This window comes from Eleutherodactylus coqui, chromosome 4 (assembly GCF_035609145.1).
Source record: "Eleutherodactylus coqui strain aEleCoq1 chromosome 4, aEleCoq1.hap1, whole genome shotgun sequence".
Classification (NCBI taxonomy): domain Eukaryota; kingdom Metazoa; phylum Chordata; class Amphibia; order Anura; family Eleutherodactylidae; genus Eleutherodactylus; species Eleutherodactylus coqui.
In genome coordinates this window covers 137,842,642-137,860,198 of record NC_089840.1, presented here as the reverse complement: position 1 = coordinate 137,860,198, position 17,557 = coordinate 137,842,642, and the positions used below count along the sequence as shown (strand labels likewise).

Genomic DNA, 17,557 nt, shown 5'->3' with positions numbered 1-17,557 from the left:
CAGCTCTTTTCCATAGCATGTTATGGACGGTATTTGCTGCGGACATCGGCTCCGGATTCCACAATACAAATCCAGACGCTTGCAGCCGGACTTAGGCCGCCTGCAGACAGCCGGATCGGATCCAGCAGCAAGAATTCTCGCCGCGGGACCCGAGTGCCTGCAGAGAGCAGCCCGTACTCACCCGCGCCCCGCAGCTCCGGATCTTTCATGTACCGGCTGCCTGGACCGGAGTCGGCGGTGGGTGAGTGACGTTTCTGTGCGGGGCTCGCAGAGCCCCGCACAAAAATAGGACATGCCGCGGTTTGTTTGCCGTGCGAGGTTTCGCGCGGCCGAACCGCGCCCGTCTGCATAGCATTGCGTTTGTTAACGCAATCCTATGCAGGCTTCCAGCGGTGGAAATCCCGCCGTGGAATTTCCGCCCGTCTGCAGGCGGCCTTAGTGTTTTTTATTTCTCGTCAGTCTGGTAGCAAAATAAAAAAATCCTCAGTCCGAACATGATTTCTGTTTAGCGAATCTGAAGGATCTATGAACATGAGTTTATCTTCTACTGTAGACATCATCTTTCACCGGACTATCTGGCATGCAAGTTACCATATCATCTGCAAGCATGCTTCAAAGCTCATTTCTATCACTAGATCAAGAAGTATCAACCTATAACCTCAGTATGACTGATTAACAGAAGGTCGTAAATTAACCCTTTAGAAATTAACTTCTGCTTTTATTACGAACAAAATGCGTCCTGATTATCATCCAAGTGAAAGTTATAGACAGATATTGTCTTTACACTCTAACTAAACTAACAGAACACAAACACTTGCACTGTTCATATCTTTTGTTAAAGGGGTTGTCCCGCGCCGAAACGGTTTTGTTTTTTTTTTCAATAGCCCCCCCGTTCGGCGCGAGACAAACCCGATGCAGGGGTTAAAAAAGAAAACCGGAGAGTGCTTACCTGAATCCCTGCGCTCCGGTGACTTCTTACTTACCTGGTGAAGATGGCCGCCGGGATCTTCACCCTCGGTGGACCGCAGGGCTTCTGTGCGGTCCATTGCCGATTCCAGCCTCCTGATTGGCTGGAATCGGCACGTGACGGGGCGGAGCTACAAGGAGCTGCTCTCCGGCACGAGCGGCCCCATTCAGCAAAGGAGAAGACCGGACTGCGCAAGCGCGTCTAATCCGGCGATTAGACGCTGAAAATTAGACGGCACCATGGAGACGAGGACGCTAGCAACGGAACAGGTAAGTGAATAACTTCTGTATGGCTCATAATTAATGCACAATGTACATTACAAAGTGCATTAATATGGCCATACAGAAGTGTATAACCCCACTTTGTTTCGCGGGACAACCCCTTTAAGCACATTAACCCCTGAGAAACAGCCAATACGCCTTTTTACTGACCTCACTAATGGGTTTTTAATTTGCACATATATCTTTTAAGGTGGTGGCTTGGCTGACTACAGACAGCCAGGATCCTGCTGTAACAGTCAGTAGCAGAGAAACATCAAATCCTTGCAGTTTAACCCCTTAAATCCCACAATTAATTATAGCTGCACCATGTAAGCAGATGACAATAGGAGGGGGTCCTTTCTGTCAGATATAAGCACCCTGCAGCGTTATCACAAGGTACCAATGGGTTCCCATGGCAGTCGGAAGCCCGAGAAAGGCCTCCATGTCTGCGATGTAACTCAACCTATTAGGCCCCACCTCCGGCAAAGTCTAATAGGCTGCTGTCATAGGTTTAGCAGAATGCACTACTAGAATAGTAGAATTGTACTAGAATGCAATCGAACTATTGCATCTTCAAGTGTCCCTGTCAAGTGGCGTAAAAAAAGTTCACAAAAGTTTACTTTCAAAGGAAAAAAAATCCAGTTAAAAAAGAAATGCATCTGCCCCCCCACCCCCCCAACCACCACACACACACGCAACACATAATAGGTATTACTGCTTTCATTATGACCCAGACAATGGAAATATTTTGTTATTTATCACACATGGTTAACGCTGTAAAAATAATTTAAAAAACTAACTAGAATTGCTATTTTTCTTTTATTCACCTCCCAAAAGAACACAATTAACAGCAATCCAAAAATCACATGTACCTCAAACTGGTACCGATAAAAACTAGAACTCTTCTTGCATAAAACAAGAACTCACAGAGCTCCATTGCTGGAAAAATAAAAATCTTAGTGATCTTAGAATGTGGCGATGCAGATTTGATTGATTTTTCTTTAAGAATGTGTTTTTATTGTGCAAAAGTAGTAAAGAATTTTTAAAAATCCCTATAAACTTGGCATCGCAGTAAGGCCAGCTGCACACGGCCGTGATGGGCTCCGCCGCGGTAAGCCCGTCACGGCACCCCCCAGGAGATCCCATACTTACCTGCGGATCCAGCGTCCTCGCTCTCGCATGACGCTTCCCCGCCAACCTCCGCCGCATCATGTGACACTCCCACCGCGTCACATGACGCGGCTGGCCGTGTCATATGACGCGGTGGCGGTGGGCGGGGAAGTGTTTTCACGCTATCTTCCGCTGTGCTACAGCGAACGATAGTGTGAACGGACGGCTTCCATTGACTGCAATGGAAGCCATCCGCGCGTACACCCGCGGCAAATAGAGCACGCCGCGGGTGAATTCACGGTGCAGAATTCCGCACCGTGAGCACTGAGCTATTAGGTTCAATAGAACCTAATAGCTGCGGGCAACGCAGCGGATTTCCGTCGCGAATTACACGGCGTAAATCTGTTTGTGGGAAGGAGGCCTAATTGTGCTGATCATACAGGTATGTTATTTATACCAAATGGTAACCGCTGTAAGAACAAATGACAAAAACAATGGCGGAATTTCTTCTTGCTTTTTCACCTCCTCCTTTAAGTTATACAACACAGTATATGTACCCCAGATTGGTGCCATTAATAAGTACAACTTGTACACCCAAAAAACAAGCCCTCATACAGCCAATGAGTTATGGCTCTTGCGATGCCACGATAACAATTGAAATCAATGGGAGCCGTGCCTGCATTTTCAAACGCCAGCCACTACATGGGAGGTCGGTGCGGAGATTTCTGCTCCAAATACAGAGAGGTCGGAGTGGAAGCCTCTGCGCCAACTTCTGTTTAGTGACCGGCACTTGTAACTGCAGGCATGGCTCCCATTAATTTCAATGAAAGCCACACTGGCCACTACATTGAGGTCGGTGCGGAGGCTTCCACTCCAACCTCTGTTATTGCAGCACTGACAGCATGTTGCCGCTCAGCTGATCAGTTGGGGTCCCAAGCGGCAGACCCCAGCCGATCAACTGCTGATGACCTATCCTGGTGATAAATCACCAGTAGTATTTCACTGGAAAACCCCTTTAAGTTTGTATCCGTCTCTGACCTGTAAACATGTATCACTTCTCTTTTTCATACGGTATGGATTTCTAATGTGTCTGTTTAAAAAAAAAATGTTGGCTGCCGTGATTTTTGGATAAGTTGTTCCCAAAAATTCGAGTTGGCAATGCTGAGTCCCAGTTACTAGAGGAGCTGAATGCCTGACGGCAGGCAGTGGGGCTGCACTTCAGCCTTCATTTTCAGTGGTAAAAGAAAAAACTCTAATGAAAGTATATTACAAGATTGATGAGACACATAAGTTGTCTGAAAAGTCAGTGTCATTTTTAAGCCTGAAAAACCTAATCTATTGAAAACCTGTATAATGTGAGGCAGTCTAGGTGTTAGGGAAGCGCTGCACCAAAACCCCAGTGACATTACTTTGTGCCCCTTACTGTTTAGAAAACCTGAAATCATCACTGGTATTTGTTTTCTCTGTGCTACAGGGTGTCCTTCAAGCTCTTGAATTACTGCTGAAAAGAAACTACAGACCGAAACGATCATTCTTTATTGGATTTGGACATGATGAGGAGGTAAAACACAGATTTAAAAAAATGGAGCTGCAGAAAATATAAGAACCTTACAGCCTTGTTCTGTTGTTGCAAAATGCTTTTACCTAGAACCTGTTTTATAAAACTCATGATTTACCCTCTTTAGGTTGGGAGGGTACAGTTTCTCCTTGTGGAGACCACCAAGTAGGCATGAGACTTGCAAGGCCATGCGATGCTCCTCTGAGAAATTTGGTATGCACATATTAGTTTGTGAGCTTTGCATACCAAATTTCCCAGAGGAACATCACATGGAGTTATAAGTCTCCACGCCGCCTTGGGGGTCTCCACTAGGAGAAACTATACCCCTGCCAACCCACTTGTAGGTCTCTCGCCCTGCTAGTCGGAAACCTTCTGTACATTGACAAGGGGTAAAAACCCCGAAACGGCACGACTGTACATAGCTATCTCTTCCTTCTGGAGAAGACTCTGGTTTTGGTTTATATTTCCAGCCATGTTCCAAGGCTTGTTGAAGGATCAGAAATTGACTCCTACTGCACAGGCGCTGTACCAGCTTCCATTTGAACAGACACAAAATGTTGTATGCACACAAATGTATACACGTGCTAAAGGCAAGGTTTGTGGTTACCTGAAGGAACAGCGACTGTGTTAAGGCTCATTTACACGCAAAGATAATCTTTCAAATGACTGAAGAATTGAAAGATTTTGCGATCTATTTGCTTAAAGTATTAATGGCCAGTAATTTCAATTAACACTTGATCATCTTCATTTGCATGTAAATGAGCCTCCAGGAGCTGTTTGCAGAGCCCAGCATGTGATTAGACACACGCCCAGCTGTGCATACAGCTGCATTGTTCTCCTAGGGGCTGCCAGCAAAATACAATGTATTCTGCTAGCTCCCTGCAGAGATCACAGCCTGTGGTCTTCTGGAGATAAATGCAAACTACTTTATCTCCAGTAGCTGAATAAAGGATTTTAGGTTCACCTTAAAATCATTGATCAAACAAAAAGTGAACGATGCCTGCGTTTACATATAACGATTATCGCTCAAATTTTGAGCAATAATCGTTACATGTGAATGGGCCTTTATTGTATTTGATCCTCATCATGTTTTGCAATAAATGTGCAAGTGTCATGAATGTGTGCATTGTAGAGGAGATGCTGGCCGTTCTGATGATTCTGGTTGTGATGGCTACGGGAGTACTGTACTATTACGCGTTTTTTTTCCCCCTTTTTTTTTTAACCCTTTAGGGACCAGGCTGTTTTGTACCTAAAGGACCAGACACTTTTTAGGGATTTTAGTCATTGGTTTTACTGTCCTTTTTCTTTTTTTTTTTTCTTAAGCTTTTCTCACTGACTTTTTTTCCCATCTATATCTTATTTTTTAAAGCCCAGGACCAGGTGCCGTATATTTACCACGCTTGGTCCTTAAGGGGTTGATATATTCGTTTCCTAATGTCTTTCTGTTTGTTTTTTCAGGTGTCGGGACACAAAGGAGCAATGAAGATTGTGGAAAAACTACAGTCTCGTGGAGTGAAATTATTGTTTGTGGCAGATGAAGGTTTGGCAGTCCTGGATGGGGTCATTCAAGGAGTAAAGACACCTGTGGCTCTGTAAGTTATTCAACAAGTCCCTCTTCAATGATTTATACAGAACGGCACCACTCCTGTCCATACGTTCTGTCTGGCATCACGGCTTACGGGCCTTTTACACGAGTCGGTAATCATTTGGATTCCTGAGATCCAGTGGGAATCTGAACAGTTATCGTTTAATGTAAATGGATGCCGCGACTGAACAATGAATGAGAATTTGTCCGCTTCTTGTTCGGCTTCTGCACGCAGAAAACTAATCGGGGGATCGGCTGTGTAAACAGGCAGTTGTTCACTTATCAACGACTGCCTGCTTACTGTGAATGGAGGTGGGTGGGCCAGAATCATCCACAGCCCGATCCAATTCCATCTACTGTGTAAAAGCACAGGAACGATTATCGCTGGTACAACCTGTCGGGCATCTGCAGCTCAACGGGTTGTCTCGTGTAAAGGCACCCTTGGCTTTACTGAAGTGAATACAACTGAGCTGCGATACCACACATGACCTGTGTACAGGTGTAGCTCTTTTTTTTTTTTTTTTTTTTTTTAGGGGAATTGACCTTGGTTTTCTAATCTAGAAGAACGCCCAGGTCATTGTAAAGTACAACCTCCTTTGTTTGTTTTTGCTCACAGACTTTCACACAATTAAAAATGTACTCTTCAGCAGTTTTCTGGACTTTGACATTGTTATCTCTCAAGGAGAATCTCAAGTTAAGATTTAATCCCTATTTTATGCAGATAAATTTCCTGTAAATATTAACTCATTGTTTAGTGTTGAATATAACGCAGTGCAGGAAAACTTACTTTAGTCCATCGTCTAATATCTCCTAGTTCACTACCTGCAAGATGGGAGCAGTACAGCAGCATATTTTATTCTATAACGATTTTATAACCCAGAATCTATCAAGTCCCATCAACACCAGACACCTTCCTAAGCCTGGATGGAAAGGTACATCATGGGTGTCTGTCATCTGCTGCACCAAAACATTTCTGTGATGATCTTGCAGGTACTTCAACTGTGCCTTTTTGAGATCAACAGTGGAAGTCATGGCTGTAGCACACAGTCTGCTCCCACCGCAACTACCAGAAAATATGGAAAACCTATTTTTCTATGGAAAACCTATTCAGTCCCAACATCTTGATGGCCATGAAAAGCTGGCAAAAGGTGCCAAGTGCTGTGGATTGTAAATGCGTACTAGGGCATATTTGTAGTATTCTGTAATAAATCCCTGTGCTTAGATGCACAAAGAAGCAGAACTAACCTAGGTTATAGTTTATAGCAATGCTATGGTTCAGGGACAAAATTCTGCGCCTGGCCTGAAGGAGGGTGGTATATTACCCGCTGTCATTTTCTGCTGATGTCACTCCAATCCACTGCTTTAAAAACTTTTTTTCATCTGTTCAAAATGACCACTGCAGTTTTCTAACCACCTAATACACGCTGTGCTTTTCTCTGATCATGCCAACAGTGCTGGCCAATCAGAAAGCTGGTATAGTACATTAGTAGTCTGATACTACCAATACACTGTGGGGACTAGTAGATCTGAAGATTGCATCGGCCATCTTGAACAGCTGAAAACAAGATTGGTAACCTGGAGAATGGAGGGGCATCAGCAAAGAAGACCAACAGCTGATAATATAACTGCTTTCTCCTGTTCCAGGACAAAATTTTGACCTGAAATCAGAGGGTCGCTTTAACTTTAGGCTGTTTTTAAAATACTGGATTAAAAATAATATAAATCAAAACAAAGGTTTTGTACACGTTATGGGTTTTTCATCACACTTCTTTTGTGAAGACCACTTCAGGCCAGACTTCTCCAAACAGTAGATGGGTGTACCTGTGTCTCACTGGTTTCTGCCAGTTCTGAGCTAATGGCACTGATGGACATTTACCAATTTTGACGGGAAGAAGGCATGATATGTCTTTCATCTTCTATACTAAGTTTCCTTGGCCAACCACTTTGTCTATGGTTTTCCATGTTGCCCGTTTCTTTGTGCTTCTTTAAAGGAGCTTAAACAGGACATCTTGAAACCTCAGTCTGCTTTGAAATCTTTGCCTGGGAGAGACCTTGCTGATGCAGGATAACTACCGTGTGTCTTGTTGCTGTGCTGAGTCTTGCTGTGGTGTATGAAACTACCAATCTCACCTTTTGTAGCAGAGTTTGGCTGTTCCTCCCCAAGTTCTAAGCCACCTACACAGCTGTCTGTACAAATATAAAACAACCTAAACATCCCCATGGCCATAACAGCCTAAACTTTAAATATACATACTTGGCAACATGAAAATCCTTTTTTTTTTTTTTTTTAATACTGTAAATTTTTATTTGAAGTTTTTAGATTTTACAATATTGTAATAAACATTTAAGTGAAATATATCACAGAAGCTGTTTGTAGTAGTATGGATCGGGAGAATGAGAGAAGAGAGCACACATGGTAGGCATGTTTGAGTTATCCTCCCTCTTGGTATCCCGGTCCAATCAGGAATTTAGACTGTTGGTTAACAGTAACTGAATAGTAACGGCCTGGCCAGGGCCTAACTTGAATTTGTTTTGGGGGGTAGGGGGAAAATAGGGAAAGGTGGGGGAGGGGGAGGGGAGACTTCTGAGACTGAAGGAATTTTCGTTTTCATGGGGTGGATGTCGTAGAGGGCGGTCTCGGGCTTCAACAAGGTGAAGTGAAAGAGGTAGATCGTTGCTATTCTAGTTCTCTTATGTGCTTAGGGAGGTTAGAAATCTATTGTTTTGCGATGGGTAGGAATAATCTAGCCATGGGGACCATATTTTTTAAAATTTCTCGTGTCTGTCGGCTAGAATAGAGGTCAGCTTTTCATTTATTAGATACCAGTCCATCCTGCGTTTAACCTCAGTGAAGTCCAAGGTAGCTTTGCGCCATGAATGGGCAATAACTTGTTTTGTGGCCAGAAATAGAAAGGATATTAGCTTTCTTGAGTCAGGAGGGATATTGTTTATGCGTTTATTTAATAATGCTTCCCAAGGGTCTTTGCGGATGTTGTAGCCTGTGACTGAATATATTAGGGAGTAAACCCGAATCCATAGTCTCTTAACCCGGGGACAGGACCACCATATGTGGAGCATATCTCCCGAAACTAGACACCCGCGAAAGCAGTTGGGGGAGCGTCCGGGTATTGCATGGGCTACTCTATCTGGGGTTAAATACCAGCGGAATAAAATTTTAAATGAAGTTTCTAGCATTAATATGTTTCTGGCGCTACTGTTAGTAGACTCCCAAATTTGAGTCCATTCCTCATCGGATAGAGTTTTGCCTAGGTCTCTTTTCCAACGCGTTATGTACGGCATTTGAGAACGATAGGAGGAATGAACCAAATCTGAGTAAATCTGCGAAATGAGGCCTCTTGCATGTGGGTATTTCTGACAATATCTTTCGAATGGGGTTAAGGTCAGTGGAGAACTTGTGTTCTTGAGGAGAGAGGATATAAAGTGTTTTAGCTGCAGGTATCAGAATATTTCCGGAGATGGTAAGTTATATTCTTCCTATAGTGTAGGGAAAGGGGTAAGCCCTTTTGTTGAGAGCAATTGGTATATTTTGATGAGGCCTGACTTCGTCCAATTCTTAAACAACTGAGGCGATTCCATTCCTGGTATAAACATTGGGTTTCGCAAGAGTGGCGCGAGGGGTAGGTGAGGAGATATTAGTTTTCCTGAGTATTTTATTGAGTCCCAGATATGGAGGGAATGGTTGAGAACAGGGTTGTTGATAATGGGTCTATGTTTACGTGGTATCCATAAAATGGAATCAATGGTAAGGGGGTGTATTTCTGTTGCTTCCAGTGATACCCAGAGAGGGGTGTTAGAGAAGGAGTGTAAGAGGGCCAGTTGAGCCACCTGGGCCGCTTAGTAATATTTTGAGTAATTAGGAACTCCCTGGCCTCCCTTTTTTCGATGTCTATATAAGGTAGATTGTGGGACCCTGGGAATACTGGCAGCCCACACAAATCGGAGGGACATCTGCTGAAGAGTCTTCAGCATGTATCCAGGCACCCGTACCGGGAGAGCTCTAAAATAGTATAATAGTTTAGGGAGAAATGACATCTTTAAGGCGTTATCACATCTCCTGGATTGGAGAGCTATCGGCTCCAACTTTCCAGTAGTAACCTTGTTTTGCCTAGAAAGGGAATGTAGTTTTGACTATATAAAGATGAGTAGGAGTTAGTCAGTTGGATGCCCAGGTAGCCCAAAGAGTTTGTCTGGAGCAAATTTACCGACTCCGGTAATAGTGTGAGGTTGAATGCTTTGGATTTTGTGTGGTTAATTGTTAAGCCAGAGATTGACCCGAATCTGGATAGCTCCGCCATGGGGTTGGGTATGGTAGTGTGTGGGGATGATATGAGCAGTAGTAAATCATCAGCAAACATTGAGAGTTTGTGATGAACTGAGGCAATTTCGATTCCTTTTATGTTAGGGTTGTTACGAATTTTAATCGCCAGGGGTTCCATGGCCAAAATGAATAGTAGTGGGGATAGTGGACAACCCTGTCGTGTCCCCCGATGGATTGGAAATGTGTCGGAGCAAAAGCCCCTGTATCGCACAAAGGCCTTAGGGTGGGCATATAGTATCCGTAGCCATGTGGGGAATTCGTTGGGGAATCCCCACCTTTCGAGAACCGAGAATAAGTATTCCCAACCTAATGTGTCAAACGCTTTATGTATGTCTGGGGATAGAAGCATAGCTGGGATCTTTTTGGTTCTACAGAGGTGGGTGAGGTGGATTATTCTTTGAATGCTGTCAGGAGCCTGACGGCCTGGGACAAATCCTACTTGATCTTTATCAACTAGCGAGGGGAGGGCCATATTTAATCGCTTCGCTAGTATTGTGGTGAGGAGCTTTACGTCTACATTTATTAAAGAAATGGGGGGATAGTTTTGTTTGTCTAATAAGTCTCTGTCTGGCTTGGGAATCATTAATATGGAGGCTAGAAGGGCTGTCTGGCCTACCTGGTGGCCATCTCTCATTGCATTGAAGTAATCAGCCAGATAGGTGCTTATGATTGGTGAGAATTTTTTGTAATATGGGGCTGAGAAGCCATCTGGGCCAGGTCTTTTATTGGCTTTTAGTGCTTTTATAGCATGTGTCACTTCTTCATGGGTGATTTTGGATGCAAGATTGTCTAGGAATGTTTCTCCAAGTGTTGGTAGTGGGATTTCTTGAAGATAATAAGTGATTTCATTTCTTGGGAGAGCACATTGTTGTGAATACAATTTGGTTAAGAATTTTTGCAATTCCCGCGTTATTGTGTTTGGGTTTGCTGTAACTCCCTTTTGGTTTGTGCGTAGTTTGTAGAAGGGGTTTGTGTTGGGGTGCTAGCGAAGTCTACGGGCTAGAGGTGTGGAAGGCTTATTGTTGAGTACATAAAAACGCTGTCGGGACCATCGTATTTTTTGTTCTATTGTATCTGTAAGGCAAAGGTCTAGCTCCGTTTTAGCTCAAGATAGCGCTTGGAGATTATTTTTAGATGGGTATTTTTTGGCTACTTCTTCAAGTTGAGAGACTTCCAAATTTAATTGTTGCGACATGCGTTCCCGTTTACGTCGGGCTGCTATTTGTATTAAGTGACCTCGAATCACTACTTTATGTGCTTCCCAGAGAGAGATGGGGGAGGAGGCAGATGGGCTGTTCATATCAAAGTATTCTGTCAATTGTGGAGTTAGTATGGATATTACCCCAGGGATCGATAGGAGAGAGTCATTGAGGGTCCAAGATGAGTTTATAGGTTTAGACATTAAGGAGTTGCAGGTAATGTATAACGGGCTATGGTCAGACCATGGTACTGATAGGATTTTAGATTGTAGTATTTGAGGTGTGAAGGTATCGGGGATTAGAATGTGGTCTATTCTTCTATATAGAGAATGTGGGGCTGAATAGTGTGTATAGTCTTTAGTTGTTGGATTTAGCTCTCGCCAGGCATCTACCATGTGGTATTGTTGGAGGAGGGATTTAAAGTTGTGTGATATCGTGTGTTGGGGCAATGGGGAATGGGCTGGAAGGGTGGTTGAGTTCCTATTCAGATTCGGGTCAAGAATGCAGTTTGAGTCTCCGCATAGAATTATGGTGCCTGTTTTGTTGGCCTCGACTAATTCAAAAAGTTTTGTGAAAAACTGGATTTGTCTTGAGTTTGGAGCGTAGTAGGAGATGATAGTTACTGGGACATCTTGGATGGTGCCTGTCAGTATTAGGTAACGACCTTCTGGGTCTGCGATGGTGGGGACGTGTGTAAAAGGGACTGATTTACTGAAGCAGATGGTGACTCCCTTTGTTTTGGTTGGAGCGTTCGCTGAAAAGAATGTGGGGTATTGGGGGGAGAGGCAGCTTGGGGCAGAGTTACTGGAAAAATGGGTTTCTTGTAGGCACACTATGTCTGCGTGTCTGCTTTTATTGTATCTGAACGCTTTTGAGCGTTTTTGCGGGGAGTTGAAGCCCTGTACATTGTGGGTAATTATTTTTAAGTCCATGGGGGTGGGGGGGGGGTAGTAATTATAGTATCTGGAAACCGTCTCAGGACCTCCACCCCATGGGAGGGGAGGTTGGGGGGGGACGAGAAGAGGGAAGGAGAAGGAGGACGTGGCCAACATATCCTTTTATTGCTAGGAGGAATGGGTGAGATTGTGGTAACAAGTGGTAAGTTCTTCATAGTCACCAAGTGGTGCTCAAGTGGGGAGCCACTTTAGCTCTGAATTAGGGTGGCTTATAAGTGTTTGTAGTTTAGAGTGGAAGTAGGTCGGGAAGACCCTAGGAAGGGAGGGAGTGGTGAGAGGGGGGGGGGGGAATAGGGTGAGAAGAGAGGGGGGGGGGAGGGGCAGATCTAAGAACCGCAAGCCTATTTCTCAACCACCCAAATGTCGCATAGACCTAGTTTTACTAATAAGAGTGCAAAGGCAGTTAAGCAAGGAGAAGCCACAGTAGGGCCCTTATTAAGTCTATCCAAACGGGGATTCAGACAGTTATTAAAATCACCCAGAATTAATGTAGGAACAGCAAGAGATATAGCCATATATTCCATCACCTTCGTAATACATTTACTGGAGTACTGAGAGGGAATATATATTGTCATTAAAAAAAATAATTCTTCTGTGCAATAGTACATCTAAGACACACAAATCTCTCCTGAGAATCTATAGGGAAAGATTCATATGTAAAAGGAATAGTCTGTGAATCAGTACACTTACTCCACGTGAATAACTTGAGTATACAGAATGAAAAGTGTGCCCAAGAAGAATGTTGAAACAGGTGTACAGAATCACTGGTTAAATGAGTCTCTAATAAACAAAGCTGGTTAAAATTGTTGAATAGATGAAAAAAAACAGCATATCTTTTAGACTTATCCCTCATACACCACACATTCCAGAAAATGATATTACCCTTCTGAAGCATGGTAAATTAATTGTCATGTCTCTTAGCCATACATATAATTTGAGATGCTCATTGCATTCCACTCTGGAGGAGGAGAAAAAAACCCCCGCCACAGCCAACCCTAAACACACACATACCATATGGGTACACCCAGGGCACTAATCACTTAGGCGTAATGGACAAAAAAAAACAATATTGCAGTAAGATCACTAAAAATTAAGGAGCACCACCCAGGAACCTCCTACCCATCCACCAAATCTCATTTCAAGCAGTTATATAATCCATCAATAGAAAGGCAGCATCCTTAGAATTGTCAAACAAGAAAGTCTGCCCCTATATTACAACTCTCAGCCATGTTGGATATAAATTGGCCTAAGACAGTTCCAACCCCCGTAGCCTTCTCTTAACATCCTGAAACTGCAGTTTTTTCTGTATGTCTTGAATAATCTGGAAAGATTGCTGAACGATGGCCGTCCATAGTCCTCTTTTATCTCTCTATAAAATGTCCTGATCCTTATAATGCAGGACTTTTATTAAAACGGTTCTCAACGTCGCACTAGATGGAGGCAGGGAGGAACTCTATGGACGCTTTCCACAACAAAGCAACATGACAAAATATTCCCCCAATAGTTAATTTTTTGAGAAATGGTTAAAAACCTCTCAGGTGCAGCCCTTCCAGCTTTACTGGAACGCCCACCAGTTGCAAATTGTTTATCCTAAGTATTTTCCAGTTCCTCTGTTTTATATTAAAGATACTGTTAGAGTGCTCACATTTACTAATCTGCATTGGGACAATGTTTTTTTTTTTTCTTTTATTTCATTAATACGTGTCTTTGCTTTGGACAATCTTTCAGTAACTTTCTGCAAATCGTGTCTTTATAAATCCAACATCATCTTTCAAGCTACCAACTTAAGCAGAAATAGAAGTCAAAATAATATGGCTTTTAGTCACAACTTTAAAAAAAACACAGATACATTTTGTATATCATTCTATGCTTCCATACCACCAGCTTGTGTCAAATTAAACTGCATGAAAAGATTCGCCGAAGCAGATGAAGCATATAAAAAATGGCCATGCTTACCCTTCTCCGTTAAAGGGGTTCTGACACGAATAAGGTTTTTATGCTTTAACAGCCATTGTTCCCTGGTCTGCCTAATGGACACAAGGAACCCACAATTTTTGGCGTTCTAAAGCATCAAAACCTAATGCTTACCTTTTTGTTCTGTTGTTGTGCAGCGGGGGTCATCTCCCAGCAGGCTTTCAGCTTCCTCCGACGAGCCAGGACGGGCCACCCCCCTCCGGGATTGCGCGCAGGTGCAGAAGACAGGTGCCCTCTGACAGGAGTCAGGACGGGCCGCCTCTCCACTGCGCACGCACAGAACTTGGAGTTCAGCCAGGACGGGCCACCCACAGCAAGCACTGCTTGTCATGTGGCGCCCGTCCATTCACCTCGGAAGTGGCTCACAGACAGAGCAGAGCAGAAAGTGGTCATTTTGACCGCACCAGCTCTGCTTCAAGAAGCTACAGAAGAAGATGCCCAATGGAGGGGACATGCCTGACGATCGGTCCTGGCCAGGCAAGGTAAGAACTTTTGTTTTTGTGTTTTTTTTCATGTCAGGACACCTTTAAGGAGTCAGATAAAGTTTTGGAAGTCCCATCAGAAGGGGCAAATAGAGCTGTAGTTGTATCCTCAGCATTTCTCACTAGAGTTACAGGAAGGGTTGAGTGAGCAAGTTCCGTTAATCTGCTTGCTGCATCCTGACATTTCTTTGTAAAGCGATTTAGAATGTTCGGTGCATTATGCACACTTGCCCTTCTCAATAGTTGATATTGCTCCTGATGTCGCACCTGCAGCCTCATGACACAAAGTATTTGCAGCAACATTTGCAGACGCCTGCTTCTAGGCACTACCTTGGAGCACATGTGCAGCGGCAGCTTCTCTCCTCCTCGTCATCACCACTCAGATTAAACGGCAGACAGGTCTCACAAATGTCCAGCCTCAGATGTTACCACTCCACTGCTTCTTTACTCTCCCAAAACATTTAGTAATAACTGGTATTGCAGCTCAGTCCCATTCGCTTGAGCTGGATGATCCTGTAGTGAGCTGTAATACCAAATACAGCAACAGTATTATTGTATCTTGACGCCACCGAAAGCTAGAGGTTTGACAAGACTTGGATGTAGGAACGCCCCTGTCACACCCCTAGCTCCCGATTGGTGGAATAGCAGAAGGTCCTTGAAGGTCCTAGGATGCATTTTTCCTAGGCGTCTGACTCTCCTCCCCGGCCTGAGTGTAAGTTGCCTGTGTGTGCTGGCTGTTACTCACTGTCCCCTGCCGCTGTGGGCTCCCTGCTGTGCTCCTCCTCTACTCTGCCGCCAGTGAGTGACTGTCCATCTGTGCTGTATGGACTCCCTGCTGTCCTCCTCCTACTGCGGTACTCTGCAGCTGTGACTCACCCCACTAGGGCTTATCAGTGCTCACATGAACAGCCGTGTTTCGGCACTCAGCAGCGCTCACATGGACCGTCCCGGGTCTGTCCAGTGACTTCTCTGCCACTGCATCAGCCGCCCCACCACTGCTCACATGTGGCGCACGGTGGCTGTGTCCGGTGAACAGCATCAGGAAGCAGGATGGGCGACAGCGGTCCAGAAGCTGCCCGCCAGCTTCAGGGGACCCTGACAGCGGGGCTGTTAAGTGGACATGCTAAGGGGAGATGGGCGGCCACACTGACAGCAGCGCTGCTGTAAGGGGAAAAAACTGCAGCAACGGGGAGCACTATTAGCAGCTGGGAAGGCTGGAAGCCGGGACGGGATAATTATACTTGCCTGCCAGGACCTGCAGCCGAGCCTTCTCTACAGCCAATCAGGTTCAGGGGGCGTCACCCCCCTGTCAGTCTTGTCTCCACCAGTACTTCCTGGTGGCTTCAAGATACAATAATACCTATAGCAACTTCCAAAAGTATGGAACTGTGTCTAGTAAACAATGAAGGGGATTTGGCGTTCACTGGAGTGTCGCAGTCCCTTCAATCAGTTGATTGGTGATTGTGCCTATAGTCAGACTGCACAGATCTGACATCCGTGTTCCAGTCCTGGGAAACCTCTTTAACATAGCTCATCATGATTGTAGAACCTTTACTATGGCTTGCTGTCTCGGGTAGGACAGCATCAACTTGTAGGCAGGTTTTCTTTATGTGAAACTGCTTTTTATAGTATATCTGTTATTATTGGAACATCTCAGGTAAGTCTACAGGATCAAGTGAAATCTCAGATTCCGTACTTCTTTCCCGTAGATTTTTTTTTTCTTTAATGGCCAGTCTTTAGCCTGGATCCTATTTACACCCTGCAGACTACTGTAAGCACTAGGAAGTTTAGAAGTCATTCTGAAGAAGGAGCAGGTGAAATATGTGGCCCCCTCTCTGGAAGTATCTGTGAGAAATGAAATGGACATTCTTTGAATAGCTTGGATGGACAGGAAGTTTATTTGACAATCTTTTAACTTACAGATAATTAAATACATTAACTTTTTCCACAGGATTGGTACCACTGAGAAAGGATCCATTACTTTGAATCTAACGGTAAACCAACCTCCTGGACATTCATCAATGCCTCCTGCTGAGACTAGTATAGGAATCCTTGCAGCCGCCGTGTCCAGGTAATGAGCAGTGTTAGGCTCCGTTTACTCTAAATGAGAACTGCACAATTCACGCTCGTGCATCCTGTTTAGACAGGCGGATTCGTCACTGAGAATCATTCCTTTTTTGTTCAGCGTCTCCTATTCCTGTGTAAAACACTGAGCGAGTGCGGTTTAAATGGAATGACAAGTGGATGAGCCAACGATGATTATTAGTCCTACAGAAACTGAATGACGACCAAGAGGTGAACGATTACGTTCGTCATTCAGTCGTTGGCTCGTGTTTAGACTAAATGATCTTTCATTTGTTTGAACAGTAATTGTTCCGTCTACACTCGCCTTAAGTTACAAAGGAATTTAGTGTTAATATTGTGCCAGGCATTGTCCACCCAGTGTACTGTCTGCAGTCTGATATTGCCTTTTGCATGGCTGTGAAAGGCTATAATGTGACTTCAAATACGGGGTGCAAAATGTTGCATCTTAATCTTACAGTTTAAAGGGATTGTACCAAGACTGCAAGTTATTCCCTATTCATAGGCTAGGGGATAACTTGCTGAACAGTGGGGGTCTTGCTGTTGAGAACCCCGCTGATCGCAAGTTCTGGGGTTGAAGGGCCCTGGTCCTATCCTAGAGAATAACTTGAAGTCTTGGTAAAACCACTTTTATCTGGTTGTTAAAAAAAACTGAACTGACATTAAAAAAAACAAAAACCTATGACCTGCTAGCTCCTCTGCCATGCCAGTGATTTAGTAGTTTGTGTATTTTCCTGCAGCTGTAACGTGCAACACATTCACATGACCGCTGTAGTCAATAACTGGCCTCAGCAATGGTACTAGTGTATATACAGCATGAGACCGATTTATTTCCTGCCCTTAACTTAATTTCTCTAACTCTGCCACAACCATTTTAACATACAGTTAAGCCCCATTTACACACAAAGATAATCACTCAAAATTCGTTCAAAAGATAGGGAGAATGACAGTTTGAGCGATAATTTTGCATAAGCTGCTAATGGGCACTAATGCCCATTAGTAGCCTTTTAGCTTCATTTGCATGTAAATGAGGCTCCCTTCACTG

General features: G+C 44.1%; 1 protein-coding gene across 1 annotated transcript in view; it reads left to right on the top strand.

Moving 5' to 3' along the window:
* PM20D1 (peptidase M20 domain containing 1) overlaps positions 1–17,557 on the top strand; it is a 52,188-nt gene that overhangs the window by 10,633 nt on the left and 23,998 nt on the right. The window contains exons 4-6 of the mRNA XM_066600185.1: positions 3,812–3,898; positions 5,354–5,487; positions 16,382–16,501. Of these exons, the coding sequence (XP_066456282.1) occupies positions 3,812–3,898; positions 5,354–5,487; positions 16,382–16,501 (341 nt within the window). The remainder of the gene's footprint in view (positions 1–3,811; positions 3,899–5,353; positions 5,488–16,381; positions 16,502–17,557) is intronic.